A 23,705-nucleotide genomic window follows, 5' to 3' on the forward strand; every position below is an offset into this window, starting at 1 on the left:
CTAATACTACCAAATGCTGTAGACAATTTCTCTACATTTCATTTATTTATATTTTAAACATTTACTGAACTGTTTAAATGTACACCGACTATGTTATTTCATATTTAATTAAGACAAGATAATCACAGTTATTTAGTTTTATTATTTACTTACATATGACCTTTCTTCAAATAACAATTATTTTTGAAGATATTAACCACTCATTGTTAGGCTCAAAGGGCATTTGATTTTCATTTTTATTAATTTTTCCTTTTGTTTGTACTTTTTTGTGATTTTCTCGAACGATCAGGTTTGCAGTGCTGGAGGTCTTATGCAGTCTGTAGAGTTGCAGCTGGTAATCATTTCCTAAACATCCACTGCACTTGTCTCTCATAACACATAGGTGGCTTTAGTTCCTGGCAGCAATTTAATAAACAGATCTATTCTTCTTAAGCTGTCAAGACTTTGCATTTGTAGAATGAAGGACTACTTCTGCTTCACTCTGTTAGCAAGCTTGTTTTAATAATCTTTTAATTGTTCTATTTGGTAACTCATACTGTAATTTCTGTGTTTTTGCTTTAACTTGACTTGTGCTTCTGTTATTTTATTTTACTCACAGATGTTAGTTATCATTGGTAAGAACCAATTTCAACCTCATTTAGAGCTGGCTATGCAAGTAAGCTCTTCTATAGGACAAGAATCAGGTTCTTATTTGTTTTAGGGGTACAGCACCACTGTTATTTCCCTCAGTAATTCATGTAAAATGGTTTCCTTTGTTCATCTCAAAACTCTGCTGTCCCTTCTTTGGGCATGATCTGATTTTCCCTGTGTCTCCAGGTACTCTGATTTCACTCCAGCATTCCAAAAAAATGCAGGTTAGGTTAACTGAAGACTTCACATTGGTACATTATGAAAGAGTGAGTGTAGTGTGTGTGCTCTGTAATTGACTTGTACCTGAAAGATAAGACTGGGCTCTGGCGGCTCTGAATTGGACAAAGCCTTTACCAATTATAGATTGATGCAGTGCCGGTACCAGCACAAGGGCACTGTGACTTTTGGGATGCCAAGTCCCATCCAAGCACCAATTCTCCTCCAAGCTATGCTATTGGATGTCACAATAGCACATAATGAGCTACATTCTCTTAATTTTCATACACACATTTGTCATCCACCCACCACTGCCTTGAAGTGCCAAGACCTAGGTAGACCATACTGCATGTGCAGTTATATATCAGGCAAGAGAGTCATTCTTTTTTGGCTCTGCCAAGAGAAAGACAGAGAGAGTTTCCAGTGATTTTTAAAGAAAAGAATGTTCATGTTAAACGGTGATTAGTTTATTGTAACAAAACAATATTATCTTAAAGTTATAAAAAGTATTAATACAACCGTGCACTTGAAAACCCAACAACCACAGGATCCCAGGCATGCTGAAGCATCTTAACTGCTGACCTTGCTTGTTGTTTTGAATTGTGGCCCTCTCTGATTTTCACCCCCCAAACTTCTGAATGCTCTGACAGACAGAAAATAAAGCCATAGCACAGACAGGTTATTGGGCAACAGAGAAAGACAGAGCTTCCTAACTACAGCTAGATTAATTCTGCAAATCTATATATTGTGGCAGCCTCCCTGGGTTGCAGCAGTGCCTCGGACTCCCCCAGGGCTTCATGGGGGTTGGAGTTTTGTGCAGTCCTGTTAGGTTCTGCAGGTGCTGCCAGGGGGTGCTGCATTTGGGACTCCTGAGCCCAGCTGGACTAATCTTCAGCCCCACCCGGGAGTGCAACCGGAAACAGGTGATCAAGCACCTGGAGCACTTCCGGGTGGGCCATAAAAGGAGCTAGCAACCACCACTCAGTGGCCAGAGTCGGAAGGATGAGGACAAAGCTTCTGGAGGAGTGGTGGTGGTAGTGGTGGAAGAGAGAGAGGAGTGTTTTGGTGTTTCATTTGTGTTTTGGGACTGTGTTGTGGCTGGGGATATTACGGGGAAGACGTGCCCTCCAGCTGAAGAAAATAAATAGTTTATTTATTTTACACATGCCTCCCGTGTACAATCTGTGTCAGGTTGAGCGCTTTATAGCACCTTTCTTACAATATATAAAAGTCTATGTGTGTATGTATGTATGTTCCAGCATCATGTCCGAACGGCTGGAGCGATTTTCATGAAACTTGGCACACACGTTTCTCTTAAAAATACTGTAGGGTGAAATTAGCCCCAACCACCCCCTTCTGGGGAGGGGGGGGTGGTCTTACAGTCTTGTATGCATGTTATTATTCAGTTGACACTCAAAACGACCACCAGAGGGAGAACTGGAGGTGACTTCCAGAAATTCTTTATGTTTGAGCAACACTGCGCCCCTGTTGCTTTTGAAATTAAATAGAGTTCTATGCATGCAAGTGTGTGTGTGTCTGTCCGGTCTGCAGCAATATCTTCTTGTGTAAGGGAGGGCTCCAGCTCCGAAGATACGCAAGCGAGGCCAGCACACCAGCAAAAGGAAACCTCCTAAGAAAGACAGTCACTTAGCTGCTAATGCACAAATGCTAAATGCTAAAGCACGGCGCCCCTGTTGCTTTTCAAATTAAATAGAGTTGGCCAGTTTCAAGCGTCAACTGGATAATAACATACATACAAGACCGCAAGACAAGGAGATTAGTGAGTCCTTATTGTTTATTAATTTATTTTTATTTTTAAAGTTGTTGTTTTTTAACTATGTTTTTCTCAAACAATTAACAAAAAAAAACCACTTTATTTTCCTCCCAGGCAACGCTGGGTATTTCAGCTAGTATTTAATGAGACTTTTCCCAGCGCAGCCTGACATGGATTGTACACTAAATGATTTGTTATTACAACCTAGTTATAAAATAATTATGTCATAATTGTTTGTTGTTGTTGTTGATTGTCATAGTGGCTCTTAGCAGTAATGTGTATGGTACCACTCCTCTACAGTGCATATCCCAAAACTGAAAATGGTTCACCAGGTTAACACTCCTCACTGAATACAAGTAATCCCAAACATTACATGTTAAATATTCATGGCAGTACACTGAGGCTTAGTAATGATAAGAACAGTTCTAGTTTATAATAAAATGTAACCCAATAAATTGCTAAAGTAAACCAACAGACTTAACAGTTGGTCTAACACAATAATTTGATTTTCTAATGGAATAACGACAAAAAAAAACACCATTCAACTAGGCATGAATAACAACAGCTGGAATCCAACCTCCATATTAATATTCTGTTAACTAAAATTTTAAAATTGATTTGCAGTTTCTCTGGTTTCAGTAACAGAGTTTTGTCAAGGGTACATAAAACATTACATTAGGTAAGTCATTTTGAGAAACACGATTCTCAAGAATTTAGAAAGAAATTTTCAGGATTAATTTGCCCTAAAATATGATCTGACCTTTATATAAATGCAAATTCCTGTGATTAAATAAAAATATACTATCATTGCATTACATATTTTTGTCAATTAAGTTGTTGCAATATTTATGGTCTTTTTGGTAGACAGAGATCCTAATCAGTCCAATTAATGTGGTAATTTAAACCAGGGGATTCAATTACCAAAGTGACAGTCATTTGACAGTCTAAGAGGCTGGAATGGGATTCTTACAGCTGAGTGAGACAAGTTGACTAGTGAGCAATACATTATAAGATACAACAATTAACTTTTTCAGCAGCTTTTTGTCCCATCTGTTGATACTCCAAATAATGCTATCATAGGACTTGAAGTAATTGTAAATCCCTAACTATCTGACTAATAGTTTTTCCTAATGTGTTTCGAGTGCAGGGAATTCTCAAAAACATATGCCCTAGTGAGACAAGTGTTTGATAAAATGTATATTTTGGGTAATCTTAGTTGAGAAAGGGACAATGTATAATTTTTTAATTGAATTATATAATTTTTGGCACAAATTGATGAAGACTTTATGTTGTTGTTGGCTGCTTTCTATTCATTATCTGATATTCTTTTTTTTTATTACAATCCATACAAAGCAATCAAGTTTTTACAAAAAGAAAAACTGAATTAAGAACAGATCGATCCCCACCCCTGAGAGAGAGAGCAAGCCAAACGGCGTTAAATTTAAGGCTTGTAAACATACCAAAATTAATAAATTCTCTGTGCTTTATGAACTTATTTTAAAATATTATTGATTAGATCCTGCCATGTTTTGAAAAAAGTCTGTACAGATCCTCTAACTGAGTATTTGATTTTTTCCAATTTCAAATAATATAACACATCGGTTTCCCACTGACTTGAAAGAGGAGAGTTTGGGTTCTTCCAGTTTATCAGAATAAGTCTGCGTGCCAAAAGTGTAGTGAATGCGGTCACAATTTGTTTGTCTTTCTCCGCTTTAAACCCCTCTGGAAGAACCCCAAACACAGCTGTTAATGGGTTAGGAGGGATTGTGAGTCTAAGGCTATCTGAAAGGTAATTAAAAAATTTTGTCTACAATAATGTTAATTTGGTGCAGGCCCAGAACATGTGACCCAGTGAGGCTGGGACTTGGTTGCAACGTTCGCAGGTTGGGTCATGCCCTGGATACATTTTGGAGAGTTTTAGTCGAGACAGATGTGCTCGATATATAATTTTAAGTTGTATAATTGTATGCTTTGTGCATATGGAGCTCGAGTGAATTCTCTGCATTGCTACTTTCCACTCCTTTTCTGATATATTAATTGAGAGATCTTTTTCCCAGTGTCCTTTTGGATCTTTGAAAGGGAGGGATTGTAAAATGATTTTATATATTGTAGAGATGGTGTCTGAGTCCTTGAGACTGAGCAATATTTTTTCCAGCATGGATGAGGGTGCAAGATGAGGAAAATCTGGAAGGTTCTGTTTATCTGATATTCTAATGATGTAGACCAACAAGCACATGGAGCACTTCTGATATTCTAATGATGATTCAGGTGGGAGAAGACAAAACTTGCCAGGAGCAGTGGAGCAAAACTGCTGTGCTGGAAGTGAGCTGTACACATGGGAAAAAGGGTAAGGCGTTTCCCATGAAAGAAAGGAGAATAAAAGCATGTGCTTGCATGTGCTTGCTTCCACATCTGTCTGTGTCGTGGTCGAGGCGGCTAGTGCTCCCCCTGGTGGTCCACTATATATATATATATACACAGTTATTCCTCCTCCATCGCGGGGGTTGCGTTCCAGAACCCCCCGCGATAGATGAAAATCCGTGAAGTAGAAACCATATGTTTGTATGGTTATTTTTATATATTTTAAGCCCTTATAAACTCTCCCGTTCGCTTCCCGGGTCCTCCCTGCGTGGAGTTTGCATGTTCTCCCCGTGTCTGCTTGGGTTTCCTCCGGGCGCTCCGGTTTCCTCCCACAATCCAAAGACATGCAGGTTAGGTGGATTGGCGATTCTAAATTGGCCCTAGTGTGTGCTTGGTGTGTGGGTGTGTTTGTGTGTGTCCTGCAGTGGGTTGGCACCCTGCCCAGGATTGGTTCCTGCCTTGTGCCCTGTGTTGGCTGGGATTGGCTCCAGCAGACCCCCGTGACCCTGTATTCGGATTCAGCGGGTTAGAAAATGGATGGATGGATAAACTCTCCCACACTGTTAACATTATAAGAGCCCTCTAGACATGAAATAACACCCTTTAGTAAAAAGCTTAAACAGTGCTCCATGACAAGACAGAGATGACAGTTCTTTCTCACGATTAAAAGAATGCAAACATATCTTCTCTTCAAAGGAGCGCCATTAGGAGCAGAGAATGTCAGAGAGAGAGAGAGCGAGATAAAAGCAGGCAATCAAAAAATCAATACGTGCTTTTAAGTATGCCGAAGCACCGCAATAAAGCGGCATTTTGTAGAGGAGTGTCCGTATCCTCTAGGCAAACAGCCTCTGTGCAAACAGCCCCTCTGCTCACACCCCCTCCGTCAGGCGCAGAGAAAGTCAGAGAGGGTGAGAGACTGAGAAAAGCAAACAATGAAGCACCGCACGGGAAGCATATCTTATATCATTGACGAGTTTTAGTTAATATGTAATACATGCTCTGATTGGGTAGCTTCTAAGCCATCTGCCAATAGCGTCCCTTGTATGAAATCAACTGGGCAAACAAACTGAGGAAGCATGTACCATAAATTAAAAGACCCATTGTCCGCAGAAATCCGCGAACCAGCAAAAAATCTTTGATATATATTTGATATGCTTACATTTAAAATCCACGATAGAGTGCAGCCGTGAAAGTCGAAGCACGATATAGCGAGGGATTACTGTACACACTGGGGGTTCCCCCCTGCTTGCTTCGCTCGCCAACCCCCCCAGCCTGCGCTACACACCAACCACTTTGCATCTTTGCCACTCGTACTGTGAAGAGGGTTCTGAACACACCCCAAGGAGAAGCGGGCACTCCTTCAAAACCCCCTCTTAAATGGTGATATAATGGGAAACAAATACAGTTTTTTTTTATCTCCTCTTTGCTCAATCAGCTGCTGGCTTGCTGCTGCTGCTGTGCCACGTGATCTGCATCTCACATGGCACTTCGAAAAGCCTGTACACAAGCTGTCCTACTCTTTGTCTTTTACTTCCAGCCCCAAGCGCGGTTAAATCTTTTGGCACAAAATCTCGTCTCGTGAGTTCTTGATATTTTTTAGTTTGTAATTTAAAAACGAAATAAGAATCTGAAAATCTAACAACATCACATTAAAGTTCGATAAATTCTAAAAAGAATGATACCAAACATATATATGTGGGTTTTAAAATAAGTCCTATTTAAAGCATGACAAAAAATGTGACATAAAATCGTTGCACTTTTAGGCTTAGGATTTTATATATATATAGAGTAGAGTATAAAGAAGTTTAGTAATACAGGATGTTTTGCGGTGTAAAAGTGTCCAGAAAAGGCACTTAAATCTCCAAGGGTCTTTTTATATTTATGGACAAGTTAATGCTAGAAATACCTAAATTAGATGGCACATTTCCCTGAAAGGGCTGCACAAATCAAACAAAGAAATAGAGGCTGCCAACCTCCATTGCAAAATATCTTACCAGAGTCCAGAAAGATGCCTATTTCCTTCAGCTGCCCCACATTGTTACTCCTGAAAGGGCTTCACAAATGAAACAGAGAAATAGAGGTTGGCAACCTCGGTTTCAAACCTTCGCTGATGTTAGAAGCTGGCTGCTTCAACACCCCTGAAAGGGCTGCACAATTTTAAAGGAACAAGCTTGCACCTTAACAAATATAATAGACACACTCTAACATGGCCAGATCGCTGCCTTAAAAAGCACTAAACAAATTACCAATCACTCCGACAAGCACACTGGGTGCAGATGATATCAATAAGCAAGGCGAGTTCCAGTTCATGCCTAAAACTAATCACTATTTAGGTTAATTTGCAGATAAACCAGGCATTAAATTCAAGTCAAAAGTAGAAGAAAAGATACAACCAGAACATTTCAAAACAGTGTCTGGAACAGCAAGCTTTGTCTAGGTATAACCATGAGAGCGATGTCTGGGTAATTTAAAGAGTCTATTTTTCTTAGGGTGTAATCACACAAGGCATATTTTTTCTGTACCGTGCCCAAGAGCAATTGTCCCCCCTTCCTACTTCCCCAGTGGCCTGCACTCAAACTGTACTTAGCACTCTGGCCCAGGCACGCTTTCATCATGACCACGCAACTTTGTGTAAAACCAAAACATGATCCGAAAAAGAAGTGGAAGCATGCATGTCAAAAAGATTTTACTTATTTTTTGGTTGTTTTGGAGTCGTGTAGGGCAGGATAACGCTTTACACTCCTAAAGAATTATTGAGTGTGCAGCTTAGCGCTTTGCTGTAAATTGTGCTACATGTACGAGAAGATTTTTACGATGACAAATGATGTTAAAGGAAGAATTTGCAGCCTTTCTTGCCAACTACAATTCACATGCATGTGTTAAGGTGAAAATAAATACCTATTAGATATTGAATGAACTGAGAATTGCATTATCTGACTTGTCTCATCATTGACGTCATGCCTGTTTTCTGTGCTCCGGCTCGTTTAGTGATCCAACTGTTTCTGAATGTTAATGAACCATACTCGGGCCCACAGTGGGCTAGGGCATGATACAGTTGGCTCGGCGCAGAGCGATCCCACTAGTCAAACAAACTAGACTTTGTGGGCTAACATGTGGACAAACATGCTCGGGCATGGAACGAATTGCCAGTGTGAATACACTCTTAATTAAACCAAGGCATTCCTTAAAATGATGTGTCATAATGTGTCAATGTTTATTTATATCCTTGCATTCACTGCTGCATTAAAACACAGTTTTATCTTGTTTAGCCGATGTTTCAAAGAATAATCTAGTGGTTCTGTCATACTGTACTTGGCTCTCAAAAAATGTACCTTTTTTAGTGGCCCCGTGAATACTTGTCTTCATTCACCTGTATCTGCTACCCCTGACAGTATGATGGCATTGTTGAACTAAATCGCTTGTTTGTCAGCACTTATTGACCTGTACCTGAATTTAACTTTACCCAAATCTTTTTGCTAAACTCTTGGTTAAATACACACAATTAAAAGCCATGCTAATTTTCCCTTATAAGCCTTATAGTATCACTTCATTATGGTCTTGATCACACAGTTTATTCACATAAAAGCTACATTTTATTTTAACTAAAACATAAATTAAATATTACAAGTCTTATTTAATAAACTTAAAACAACAATTTTAAAACCCCATTATACTAAAGAGTATCACAGAATCAGCATAAAGACATCATTATTGTTCAAGACCTTCTCTAACAATCGTTTTAATCTCTGGCTGTGTGCAGAGGTTGACAGCCAAGGATTCAAAAGCAACCGTGAAATCTACTGGTGATAAAGGACAACCCCACCTAGTTCTACAGTCCATCCATCCATCCATCCATTTTCTAACCCGCTGAATCCGAATAGGGTCACGGGGGTCTGCTGGAGCCAATCCCAGCCAACACAGGGCACAAGGCAGGAACCAATCCCGGGCAGGGTGCCAACCCACCGCAGGACACACACAAACACACCCACACACCAAGCACACACTAGGGCCAATTTAGAATCGCCAATCCACCTAACCTGCATGTCTTTGGATTGTGGGAGGAAACCGAGCGCCGGAGGAAACCCACGCAGACACGGGAGAACATGCAAACTCCACGCAGGGAGGACCCGGGAAGCGAACCCAGGTCTCCTAACTGCGAGGCAGCAGCGCTACCACTGCGCCACCGTGCCGCCCAGTTCTACAGTCTATTTTCAAAAATTAAACAATTTCATTCTTTCTCAGAATTTTTGCAAAGTTTCAACTGCAGAGCATTATAATCAATAATGTATAATGACAATATAGACATAGAATAAGATGGATGTTCTCTCTTGCTTCCCAAAATAAGGCTACACTTTAAAGTCCCTGTTCTATGACATTCCAAGTAACATGGCGGCACAAAACACATAGATTTAGCCCAAAAGTAGTGAACTAATAGGTTTCTGAGATATCAATAATTACAAATTATCATAAACTCTCCAAATGAAAAGGTCAAAAGAAAAAAAGGAAAAATGAAACTATTATTTGAGAGTAAAACAGAACATAATTCAATTTATTACCATTTCAATAACATCTATCTCAATACTTAAAAGAGATGGAAAATGCACAAAAAGAAATTAAGGAAAAAGAGAAAATTGTGAGAAATATTAAGTGTTATTGTTAAGTATAATGACATTAAGCAAATGACTGTTGTAACAGTAAAGAAAAGTGTAGAAAGACAGATTTAGACAAAGACAATGACTAAGCCAGGTTAGTAAAAGGATAACATTAATAATAAATGTAATAAAAAAATAATAATCAAAAAATAACAATCAGCTCAGGAAAATCAAATAAAAAGAAAATAGAAAGAGTAGGCAATAAAAAACAGACAGATAAACAATTAAAATATACTAGCCATGTGCGCCCAACTACGTTGCGCGTGTTAAAGTTGTCTGTGAAGGGCTCCCTGTTTAAACGCGGCTGCCAGTCGTGAACTGGGCCTTTCGTCACACAGCATTATGATTTTATATAAGGGAAACAAAATTACAAAAGAAAACTTTTGGACATTGATTCGATAGGAACGGCCTACTCGGAATCACTGTCCAAATAGTAATTATGTGGCGGTATAGGAGCATTTCTGCTTCTGTCTGTTCACAGTCTGTCTCGTTTTCACGACGCTGTCGTTTCCTCTCACGATCTCTTCTCAACCTTCCTCCAATCTCGCAGATTGCTTTGTGGCAATACAAAGAGTAAGGCAATACACACGGAGCAATGGTTATAAAAGGGGGACACATAGGTATCCAGGCTCTTTAAAGCATAAATAGGGATCACTTCACTGATATGTAAGCAAACCACGGTACAACTGTGAGACGCGCAGCACTCGCCGGCTATAACGTAACAATAATAATTTCCGGAACGTGCTGTTATGTTGTCATTTATTTTACCCACTGTCTTTCTTTCATTCATATGTTACGTAGGCACGTACCTTTTATCGTCGGCAATCTCATTCTCTAACCAGCCCTCAGGAGCTAACCAGCGTAACACTGTCCACCACTCCTTTCGTTATTCCGGCACATTGTTGACATCCGTGAGCAACAAAAACGTACTAAACTGGAAGGTGGTCTACGCATGCATGGAATTTGCAGACAAACAAAGATCAAGATCTAAATGTAGATCTCTTTAGTTAATTTAAAGCACAACAATTTGTTTAGTTTGAATGTCTGTGTTTTGAGTGTAACTGGAGTACTACAGTCTTCAGTAGTATAAGCCTGGAGGAGATTCTTAATGCAATGCCTATGTTTTAGCTGTCTCTCTACTGCCATCTAGTGCTTCTTCTAATTCATTCGCGGACAAACAAAGATCAAGATCCAAATGAAGATTATATATAGAGATTATCATAAATAATATTTCTGTGAAATTATGATTATAAACAATCTGTGAAGAATCTATTCTATATACATATAATGTAAAGTAGATCCACACACTCAGACACTTATTAACAAAAACACTATTTCCCATTCAGTTAAAATGATGAAATTTGGCAGGATTGAGTATCTAGGTACCCGCTAAGAAAGAACATTTCAATATATATAAATATTTAGGGGTAAAAATCCCCCTTCAATAGAGAAATTAAATGCCCCAAAATCTCAAAAATGCTTTGACTGACTTGATTGAAATTTGGTGATGCAACACAAAAAACAAAAAAAAAATGGATCAGCTAATTATTTGTTGATAAATAACAATATTAATAATAATGTTGATAATTGATAATTTGTTGATAATTATTGATAATAATGCTGTAAGGAGTGGGCTATTCTAAGATAAAGAGTCTTTCACAGCTCAAAGAAATGTGTCTTTCCAGTGTATGCAAATGAAGGCAGCCACAGAAGCATTGATGCATACGTAGTGGGCTTTGCAAGGTTATGATTTGCAGTTACTCTACTTTCTATCACATTCTGTTTTGCAATTTTATTTGAGGTTTATTTCAGTTCTTACTGGTTCCAATTTTTAGCTCCCCACTCTCTCTAAGATAAACTGTTGTTCCCATACACTAGGCCTGTTTAGATTTATGTGTTGCTTTTGATCTATTGTATATTTTCCCAAACATTGTTACAGTACAAGAGTAGAGATCAAAGTGTCACATTCAAATCTGATTAAAGCTATAATTTTTATAGGATGTGCAATAGGATGAAATTATATTTATACTCACAATTGCCATTATTCAACTTATTAAAGAATACAGTTATCTGTAAAATTGTGTTTTCCAATGACAATTAACAAAAGCCACAGGTCAGCCATTAGGCAAAGCAGTAACTGATCTACATAAGGCATGTTTTACTCCTGGGCAATTATATGCAGCATGTTCAAGAGTAAGCAGCTCCAGTGAATTAATTAATATTAGTCCTGGTACAAGAAAGTATATTGTATACAGCAAAGTAGTTAGTTACATAGTACCTGGTGGCACTAACTGAGGCCCATTGTTTTCGAAAACAGCTAGTATTCTACATAAATAAGAACCATTATATTTCGAAAAAAGAAATATTATATAGTTGCAAAATAACATTTATCAACAAAGAGAATGATAATGAAAGGGTTGCTTTGGATCTAGATAGTTAGGGAGATATTATGGTATTCTAGGATACACTTGCAAATTCTTCAGAGAATTTCAGAATATCCATTATTAAATTGAAATTAATAATATGTGACTCATGAAGCAAGACCCCATTCCTAAAGACTCAAATCAGCCTATGATGGTAGAATTTTACAAGTTCCATTCAGTTGAAATGTCACTTTATTACAATTACAATTACAATTGCATGGAACTTAAATTAATTAAACTAATATACAGTAATTATCAAGGTTTTAATTTTTTCAACTTGAGGTTAAGGGGATGCATTTTTAGAATACTGCTAAGAAAATCAAAGTATCAAATAAATAAAATGTAGTATTAAATAACAGTTGAAAACAAACAAATCAATGAGCAAAGTGGGTCATAATAACAGATACCTGAAGCCAAAGGGTGTAACAATACAGACTTGTCCCCTAACTATCCGTGAGGTGGTGTCAACTTGTCCATGCTTTTCTACTGAGCCCCATGCACTGCTCAATGTCTGGCTCCTCCTTATCTTGCGTAACCCTCTCTCACTTTAAACTCTGACATCTGTTTTTCATGCCACTAAAGTGCTTGTTCATTCTCTCTTCCCTGCTCCACACTCTGGTTTTTTACCCCATCACAGGATCCGTTCAATCAATGTCCAGGAATCACTTCCAGGTTCAAAGTTAGTCCTATACTTTCAACAGGGATTCCACAGTCTAAACCATTCCCTAGTGACCCTTGGTATACCTGCACCCCTGACCTTCCCACTTGCTATAAAGGACCAGTTTTCCAGGGTAGTCCTCTGTGTTTCTTTTCTTTTAAATGGGGACCCCAAGTGTCTATATTCCCTAATTGAAACTGTGTAAAGCCTTCAATTATTAAGAACATCTTAATTTATCTCTCTGGAAACAGTTCTCTCTTACAGTTAATGGTACCTATGCCGGTTACCCAGTATCTGTCCTAGAAGGATAACATGTCTCATTCTGCCTTGCCAAAGCTTCCTGCCTTCCCAGTTTTCACCATGCAACATATTACACATTCCTGTAAATAATAATGAGCCTAATTATTTTAATGTAAACTTTTAGTTACATGTAATGGTTTTACTTACTTGGTTATTGTAGTAGTTGAGATGTATTTTCTGCTAAAGTGATGACACCATAGGCAATGCTTACAAAGTAGAAGACGTACTTTCATTTGCATTTTAGGAGATAACCACACACCAACAGAGAATACGTGGCTGTAAGAAGTATAAATAAAATACTGTTATAATGGAACACAGAATTATGAAGATTATTTTTAGTAAGGTAAATACAGAGTACTGCACAAGTGCATCTTTTCCAAACAACATTTGACTGTATGTACAGTATTTTAAATAATATTTTCAGAAATAACAAAAATAAAAGTAACCTAATACTAATATGTATTTAATTGCAAAAGATGCATATATAAGAATATGCATTTATTATGTAAATATCAACTATTTCTTTCACAAAAATACAATATTTGCAAAAGCCAAAAAAAAATTCTTTAATATATTTCATAGTGCCCTTAAGTTCTCCCTGTGTCCGTGTGGGTGTCCTCCGGGTACTCCGGCTTCCTCCCACAGTCCAAAGACATGCATATTAGGTGCATTGCCGATTCTAAATTGTCCCTAGTGTGTGCTTGGTGTGTGTGTGTGTGCACGCCCTGCGGTGGGCTGGCGCCCTGCCCGGGGTTTGTTTCCTACCTTGCGCGCTTTGTTGGCTGGGATTGGCTCCAGCAGACCCCCGTGACCCTGTAGCTAGGATATAGTGGGTTGGATAATGGATGGATGGATAATGGCCTTAAAGCTCATCTTTATTTACATTCTAGACCATAACAAAACAATATCAAAAATACCACTTTCAAATACAAAAGAAATAAACATTCAAATTTAATAAAGATGACTTAACACTAGTCATTTACTAGATTTTCTTAGACACATTTTTTTGTTTGTTCAAGGTATTTACTTCATTAAATCCTAGCTCAGGATTTTTAGTGAACACACATATGTAGCTGTGTCTCCCTCTATAGAAAACAGGTTGGTAATTACAACATACTCTACTGACTATCCAATAGAATTTGTCATAGATGAGTACTAAATAATAAAAGATTGGAGATTATTGTGGATATGGAGATTATTATATTTATCCTATACTATAAGGGGATCTTTTTCCAGTGGTAATTAATTGCAAAATAATTTAAACAACACTATAAGGGGATCTTTTTCCAGTGGTAATTAACAACAGTATTTTCTTTTGAAACAAAAATATACTTAATAGAAGGATGATTAAAGGGAAAACACAAAATACCAAATACAGAGAAGATAAAACTCTAGCAAAACCGACCCTCTACTACAAGTCTGCAGGGCTGAAAATAGCATGAAAGTTATTCTTGCAGTCCCTAGAGAAACTACATCCTTTCCATTCTTTCTACTTCACTGATCTACAGTTCCTAAGAACTTAAATTAAGTCACATAATGCTAGTTGTGTGTGCATATATATATAAATATATATATATATATATACATATATATATACATATATATATACATATATATATATACACATTTTTATACAAACAATGTAGCTCAAAGTTCTTTATAAAATTAAATAAAAGGAAGTTAATATAAAACATAAAAAAACAAGATTAGGTAATTAGCTTATATACATACACACAGGTCACCTGTATTATATTTTTGTTGCAACTGAAAAGGGGTAAAAAGAGAATAACACAGTTTAGTTTGGTCTCGTATGTTATTCATTGAACACATGGGTTCCTTTGAAGATTCACTGTTTTTACTAAGGCCCTAATTTAATTGGTAACTTTAAACTGGTTCCGTTTGAAAGAGTATGTGTATAATGAATTAGTATAATGTCTCAGTTTATTCATTTTTTGTGCCTGGTGCTGCTGGTTTGGAAGTCCTTTTTTTTCCTGGAAAACCCTAAATTGGTCTAACAGGTATGCAAAAGGAAATATCAATGGCTTTACTTCATTTGATTTAGGTCTACAAATAAGTTTCTCAATAAGCAGAATGTGTAGATGTTTTTTTTTTATTTGTCAAAGTATGCATGACTTGGGAAAAATAGTCAGCATAAATCACTGTATTATGTCACAACATAAAATCATCCACTGGGAGACTGGATATGTAATGGCACCAAAGTAAAGACAGATCAAGCAAGTATGGATGATGTATACAGGACTCTGATTATAATGTGTATTGTATTTTGTTAACTACACATCTCAAGGGTATTTTAAGAAAGAAGAAAAACATATACATGATTTCCAAAAGCTGTACTCTCATTGACTAAAAATAAAACACAATCAAGAACAGTACTGAATGATATAAGATATGCAATAATAGATCATTTACCTGAAAAAGAGGATCCTTAATATTTACTGGGAGTTAAGCTATGAAAACTGATTGTTTTGGAGGATTTTCTTTGCCGTAACTGGATAAAACAGCAAAATCAAACTGCATTCTTTCATCTTAAATATGCTCTACTACAGTGTGAACTGTGAAATATTGCAAAAAAAAAACAAATAATCAAATCTGTTTTTGGTGAAGAATAACACAAATTTTATTTGATAGATAAGTAGTTTGAAATACACTAAATAAACAAACATTCTAATTGTATGGTGCCACTCAATCCCCAGCCCCTAGCTATGTTCACACGACAGTGTTATGGTCATTGTTAAGCACATGCCTGCATTGATAATGTTTTGGTTACTCTTCTTTGTAAAGCCTGTCTGAGAACAAAGATTCTGGAGATGTGAATCTGAGCTGTCTGCTTTAAGTCTTATCTACTATCAAAGAGGAGGTAATCAGTACCGAAAAGAGGGACTCTTGATGGCATGCAACGTTTATAGGGGCATTAGCGCTTTCAATATCCAAATTCATTAACATTTATTATAAAGGATAATCCTTACATTCTACACTAAACACAGCTTGATTGTGCAAAACTCACTTTCAGGGCTTCACACTGAAAATGGTGGACACTATTGCTTTTAAAGTGTTTTTTTATTTGTTTATTATTTGTCAGTTTAAAAATATAAACTCTTAGAAAGAGGAATGCTGATGTCCCGTGCTTGCCAGACAAATAAAAATCTTGCATTAGGAGGTATATTAAATAAACAGTTTTTAAAAATATCTATAAAACTTTTCACCATTATCATATGAGAACCTACAATTCACCAATCACTGTTTTACAGGACACAGAAGTGTGCCTGAGATGAACTATAAGCTTAAGAGACATGAAACATGAAGAAAAGGCCAGTTCTTAGTGCTTGTAGAAAGCTGGGGGAAGATCCAGATGGCACATGGTTTTTGTAGATAATTTTAACTGAAACAATAACTTTTATACTTTTGAGATTACAACATTTGTATCTGTCTGATCTTCATTTGTTTATATTTCAGCTGAAATTTGTCATCATATTTACATGGCCATGATCCTATAAATAATATTACTTTCATGGATTAGCTGGAGTTCAAATGTTACTTTCTTGAGCACTACAAAGCCTTTCTGACATATTGTATAGGAAATGGAGTCCAGTTCTCTAAACTGTTTACATAGGCAGCGGTATGAGTAAGGATTTCTGTTTTCAGGACTAAAATACTGAAATAGTAGCTTATTTAAAAATATTTTATGTTAACTTTTGAGCTTTTCATTTTAATACATTATTTTTACATGGGTCATTGATATATACAGTATAAATTATGTCCATATTTACTCATTTATTTATCTATTAAATTTATAATGTATATTAATACTTCATGCAATTTTAGACCACATGGCCCTAAATCAAGCTTGCTTGCACGCTTCTAGCTTTTTTATGTTTCTTTTCTAGATCAAGATATATCCTCAACCAAAGCCCACAGTTACCATGACAAATGCCAAGCAGTGTTTCACATTTACAGATTCAAGTTGTTCGAGACCTCCTTTTCCGTAGAAAGTGCTTTACTAACCCGTAGTACAGCATGTTAGGGAAAGCTAAGTGACCATATTACTTCAGAGTCTTTCTAAGAAACCCATTCAGAGTGACAAATGTGCAACAGTATAAAAAATAGCATCATGAGTAGCAGATTTCCACTTGAAAGAACTGGACAGTAGCTTGATAATTTCAAGTGAACTCTTTAAGCTGTTTTGCCATCTGAACACACACATGCCACCTGGTGGTCACTAGTAAATCTGCAGTACTTCATATTAATAAAGTGATAGCTTGTTATTTCATTCATCAGCAAAGTTTTCATGCACCTTATGCCTGCTTTTTTTCTTCTCAGGCTAACAAAAGCAATAGGCTTAAGGCAGAAACATGATTGTATGCCAGAGGGAAAACACATCATCCTAAAATACAACCATTAATCAACCTAACATTTAAACTGTAGAATGAAAACAGAACTATAAGGGAAGGGACAAGCATATCAGATTTGAACTGCCCAAAGCTCCAAGTGCTGTACAAAGGAAATACTCTGTTATACTCATGAGCTACTCATATAATATGGTAATGCTGTTTGAAAATCTCAGAAAGCAGTTTTACAACAGGTGCACTGTAAGAAGTAAGATAATGTTTGAAGCTTTGGTGTTTAGACAACAATGAAAAAAGATTATATTTTTGTGTTGGGCAAGATTATATTTTTGTGTAGTATTTTATAGTTTGTATAACACATATAACAAACTATAATCGAATAAAGCTTCAAAGTAATATCATAGCATGTTTGAAGTTCCATTGTAGCATACATCAGACTAGAATGATGAAAGGCCTGTTTATTAAAACAGTGTTAATGCTACAATGCCTGTCTGTTCCAGTTGTGTCCTGCATTTATGAACTAGATGTACCAACCCTTACAATCCTCTCTCTTTGTGCTTCTTATTGCCTTTCTTCGTTGGACTTTCCAGCCCTGTTGTGGATAGCACGCATGGACATATTTACTATCTTACGCCGGCTACTTGTCTTTGTTCATCAGACATTCCGTCCTCTTGTGGATGAAAGACAACATTACACCCAGAAAGGGCACAGACACCAGATGGATGAACGTCTTATTGCTTTACACACACACATATGGAAGAGAATTAGACAACAAGTTTTTTCAATGGAAACCATATCATTTCATAAAAATAAGGGCATAGGCATATTGCATGTCTAAATGTAATCAAGATATTAACACTAATTTCTAATTAATTAATGTCTGACATTTTTCTCCAAAATTATGTTACCGTACATTGTTAGAACAGAAGACTGTTAAAGGACTTGTCATGCTAGAAAATTTGAAAAATTACTAAAAAGTACTGTTAATATATCATGCTACTACACTGCAATGACTAAAGATGCACTTCCAACTTGAAGGAATTCCACATTAATTTCCCTGTACATCTTATATACAGTATGAACAGTTGCTTTAAATGTGCTGCTTGCCTGTTACTATATATCAAGAGTCTTTAATGTAAAGTAATTATTATTTCAAATGCATAAAACTGCCAGAATGCATCTGTATTTACATCCAGTGTCCCAAAAGCCAACATAATTCTAGTCCTTAGGAAATACAACCCCTGAAAAAAACATACTGCAACTACATGGGCTGCTTGAAGTCTTAGCTCATTGCTGAACAACTGTCTCCCTTTCTCTTTGTTGTATCTAGAAATGTATTGATGAAGTACAGTGAGTTTCCAATTAGCCAAACAAAAAAAAGCTACCTTTCTTAAATATTGTAAATGATGTGTTATAATTTTATGCCATTACCCAGAAGATACGATCAACTCAATTAAACAACTTTAACTGAAACTTTGGGTGCAGAAACTGACAAACAAGAGGTCTGATTAGCTCTATGTGTATCAAGTGAACTCCTCTGTCCAAAACAACATTTTGTTTCTTTAGTTTGCTTTGGACTGACAAGTAAAAGTATGTAACATCACAAAGTGTGTAAATTTAGATACCATGAGTCTCTACATGCTTTACAAATGAAATAACTGAATACACCAAATGATGCATTGTGATGGACTTTAAGTATTTCATCTTATCATTATTTATTACTAATGATAATACAAGTTAAAAACTCAAAAATATGAATAGACATACTTGAGAACTGACATGTTTTGGTGTTAAAATTTATAGAAACAGCACCTCCCTCAAAACTTCACAATCAAATAATTTACATTATGTCTTTTTTGTAGCCTGGAGACCAAATCTGTACACAGTACTGCAGATGTGGCCTCACCAGCGTATTATAAAGCTTGACCATAATTTCCTTTAACTTGTACTCTACCTATCATGCTAAATAACCTAACATTCTGTTAGCCTTCTTAATGGCTTCTGTATACTGTCTGACAGTTGATAGCTTAGAGTCCACTGCGACTCCTAAATCCTTCTCATCAGGTGTAATTTCAATTTTCAGACCTCCCATTGTGTATTTATATCTAAAAATTTCACTTCCTATGTGTGATACTTTATATTTACTTACATTAAATTTCATTTGCCACAAATCTGCCTAAGCTTGTATGCTGTCCAAGTCCCTCAGTAATTATTCGAAGGATTCAATATTATCTGCCAAATCCACTTAGGCTGGTAACCCTATCCAAATCACATACATAATTTAAGAATAGCAGCAGCAGAAGCGAGGTGATGATTAGTGAGCAGCAGTATGGTTTAATGCCAGGAAAGAGCACCACAGATGCGATGTGTGCACTGAGGATGTTCATGGAGAAGTATAGAGAAGGCCAGAAGGAGTTACATTGCGTCTTTGAGGACCTGGAGAAAACATATGACAGGGCGCCTCCAGAGGAGCTGTGATACTGTATGAGGAAGTTGGGAGTGGCAAAGAAGTATGTAAGAGTTGTACAGAATATGTACGAGAAAAGTGTGACAGTGATAAGGTCTGCAGTAGGAGTGATGGATGCATTCAAGGTGAAGGTGGCATTACATCAGGGATCGGCTCTGAGCCCTTTCTTATTTGCAATGGTGATTGACAAGTTGACAGACGAGATTAGACAGGAGTCCCCGTGGACTATGATATTTGCTGATGACATTGTGATCTTTAGCGAAAGTAGTGAGCAGGTTGAGGAGACCCTGGAGAGGGGGAGATATGCTCTAGAGAGGAGAGGAATAAAGGTCAGTAGGAACAAGACAGTATACATGTATGTAAATGAGAGGAAGGTCAGTGAAATAGTGAGGATGCAAGGAGTAGAGTTGGCAAAAGTGGATGAGTTTAAATATTTGGAATCAACAGTACAGAGTAATAGGGATTGTGGAAGAGAGGTGAAAAAGAGAGTACAGGCAGGATGGAATGGGTGGAGAAGTGTGTCAGGAATAATTTGTGACAGACGGGTATCAACAAGAGTGAAAGGGAAGGTCAACAGGATGGTAATGAGACCAGCTATGTTATATGGGTTGGAGACGCTGGCACTGACCAGAAAGCAGGAGACAGAGCTGGAGGTGGCAGAGTTAAAGATGCTAAGATTTGCACAGGGTGTGACAAGCCAAGCTCAGCTCAAGTTGGAACGTTGGGAGACAAAGTCGGAGAGGTGAGATTGCATTGGTTTGGACATGTGCAGAGGATAGATGCTGAGTATATTGGGAGAAAGATGTTAATGATAGAGCTGCCAGGCAAGAGGAAAAGAGGAAGGCACAAGAGGAGGTTTATGGATGTATTGAGAGAGGACATGCAGGTGCTGGGTGTTACAGAGCAAGATGCAGAGGACAGGAAGATATGGAAAAAGATGAGCTGCTGTGGCAACCCTTAATGGAAGCTGCCGAAAGAAGATGACTGAATTTATTAAAATCAAATAACATTCCACACAAGCAAGTCAAGTTTTACAAAACGAGGTTCGAAAAAAATCAACCCCCACCCATAAGAAAGAGAACTAGGCCAACAGAGTAAAACTTTAATAGTAGGAAAAATAAATAAATACATATAAATAGAGTAAAAAAGTGAAGAATATCTGCTTCGTTAATTTAAATGCTTATTCTAAAATGTTATTGATTAGATCCTGCCAGGTTTTGTAAACATTTTGTACAGATCCTCTAAGTGAGAATTTGATTTTTTCCAATTTCAGATAAAACAGTATATAACATCAGTTACCCACTGACTTAAAAGAGATGATTTAGGATTCTTCCAGTTGATCAAGATAAGTCTACATGCCAATAGTGTAGTAAAGGCAACTACAGTACATTTTGTTTGTCATAACTCCATTTTAAGCCCATCTGGAAGTACACCAAACACAGCTATTAGTGGATTAGGAGGAATTGTGACTCCAAGGCTGTCTGAAAGGAATTTAAAGATTTTGGTACAAAATGATGCTAATTTGGTGCACGTCCAAAACATATGGTTCAATGAGGCTGGAACTTGATTGCATCATTCACAGGTTGGATTTTGCCCTGGAAACATTTTGGACAATTTTAAACGAGACAGATGTGCTTGATATATAATTTTAAGTTGAATAATTGTATGCTTTACACATATGGATCTAGAGTGAATTCTATACATGGCTGCCTTCCACACCTTTTCTGAAATGTTGAGTATGAGATCCTTTTCCCACTGTACTCTGGGATCTTTGAAAGGGAGGGACTTTAAAAAGTTTTTATATAACGGTATTACAGAAATGCTGTCTGAGTCCTCAAGACTGATCAATATTTTTTCTGGAATAGAGGTTGGTCGGAAGGAGAGAAAAATGGGGCAGGTTTTGTTTAACAAAGTTTCTAATTTGGAGGTAGAGAAAGAAATGTATTGCTGGAAAGTTAAATTTGGAGTGTAATTGTTCGTAGGATACGAAGACGTTGTCTATATACAAATCTCTTAAGTAATTTAATTCTGTACGTTCAAGAAGGTGGAAAATGATGGTTATCATGCAGAGGTGCCACAGTTAAAAGCTTCTCTATCTTGAAGTACTTCCTGCATTGATTTCATATTCTGAGTGAATGAAGCACAATTGTTAATATATTGGCGATAACTTGTACTTATTTGGGTACAAAACAAGGAATATAAAGAAGTACTGCAGGATTTTATTTCTATTGTGGACCAAGCCTGCATATGTTAATTTATTTGTGTCAATGTTCAGGTTTTTATAGCTTGTATATTTGCCGCCCAGTAATAAAATTGAAAGTTAGGTAGAGCCATGTCACCTTCTGCCTTAGGTCTTTGTAGGGTCACCATTTAGATACATGGATGTTTGGTATTCCAAATAAATGAGGTTATGATTGAATCTAACTTCTTAAAAAATTATTTATTGTTGTATATTGGAATGTTTTGAAATAGAAAAAGAAGCTTAGAAAGGATATTCATCTTGACAATGTTAATTCTTCCAGCTAAAGTTAGATGAAGGGTAGACTATGTGTGCAAGTCTTGCTTAATTTTTTCCATGCAGACAGCAAAATTTTTTTGATAAACAGCTTTATATTTGCTTGTGATGTTTAGCCCTAGGTATTTAAACTGATCTGCGATGATAAGAGGGAAGATGTCCAATCTAATATGGTGTGCATGAGAGTTCAATTGAAAGAGCACACTTTTTTCAAATTAATTCTGAGACCAGAAATCTTTTGAAATTTTGTTAGTGCTGTTAGGACTGCAGGCACAGTATTTTGTGGATCTGATATACATATACTGTATATATATATATATATATATATATATATATATATATATATATATATTGTGGCATCCGGCCGGGCAGTTATGGTTATGTTGGGGGCCTCGGGCCTGTAGGGACCTGTGGCCACCGCCAGGCGGCGCCCCGGTGCCTGAATATCCCTGGAGCCCAGCACTTCCGCCACACCAGGAAGTACTGGGGGGAAGACGACAGGGGACACCCGGACGGCTTCCGGGTGTGCAGCCGGCACTTCCGCCACACTAGGGCGTGGCTACGGAGGAGTGCCGGGAAGCAGCTGGAGCCCATCCGGTTCCTATTTAAGGGCCAAGAGAGAGGCACAAAGACTGTGAGGCCTGGACATTTGGGGGAACAGTGCTGGAGGCACTGGGAAGTGCACTGAAGGAATATTGTAAATATAACTGTAAATAAAGGTGTGTTGGGTGAACTTAAGATGTCCGCCTGTCTGTGTCCGGGTTCAAGTCCACAATATATATATATATATATATATTACCATATAATCTGCATATAGTGAATCGAGCATTTCAACAGTGAACTGACAGTGGCTCAGTGGTGATGGCAAAAAAGCAATGGTGACAAAGGGGCATCCTTGTCTAATACCACGTTCTAGTTTGAAGTAGTCTGAAATAATGTTAATACAATACAATACAAGCTGAAGCTTCTGGACTGATATACAGTAGTTTGATCTATGGACAAATGTTTGGGCCAAACCCAAATTTCTCCAATGTAGTGAGAAGGTAGTTCCATTCAACCATATCAAACACTTTTTCTGCATCCAACGATAATGATATGTCCGGGGTGTTAGACTTTGTTGGTGAATATATTACATTAAACAGGTGTCGAAGATTGGAAGCTAAGTGTCTGCCTTTAATAAATCCAGTTTGGTCTTGTGATATTACCAAAGGAAGCACTTTTTCAATCCTTCTAGCTAGGACTTTGGAGAGTATCTTGCCATCATTATTCAGAAGTGAGATCCCCTTTTATACAACGGGATAACATTTACCATTTTCCATTCCTTATATATCAAGGGACTTTATGG

At 37.2% G+C, this 23,705-nt stretch overlaps 1 protein-coding gene across 1 annotated transcript in view; it reads right to left on the reverse strand.

Moving 5' to 3' along the window:
- The window catches only part of dnajc4 (DnaJ (Hsp40) homolog, subfamily C, member 4), a 204,673-nt gene that overhangs the window by 174,425 nt on the left and 6,543 nt on the right, over window positions 1–23,705 (reverse strand). Inside the window, exon 2 of the mRNA XM_039760745.1 lies at window positions 13,162–13,290. Within this exon, the coding sequence (XP_039616679.1) occupies window positions 13,162–13,253 (92 nt within the window). The 5' untranslated portion in view covers window positions 13,254–13,290. The remainder of the gene's footprint in view (window positions 1–13,161; window positions 13,291–23,705) is intronic.

This window comes from Polypterus senegalus, chromosome 8 (genome assembly GCF_016835505.1).
Source record: "Polypterus senegalus isolate Bchr_013 chromosome 8, ASM1683550v1, whole genome shotgun sequence".
NCBI lineage: Eukaryota > Metazoa > Chordata > Cladistia > Polypteriformes > Polypteridae > Polypterus > Polypterus senegalus.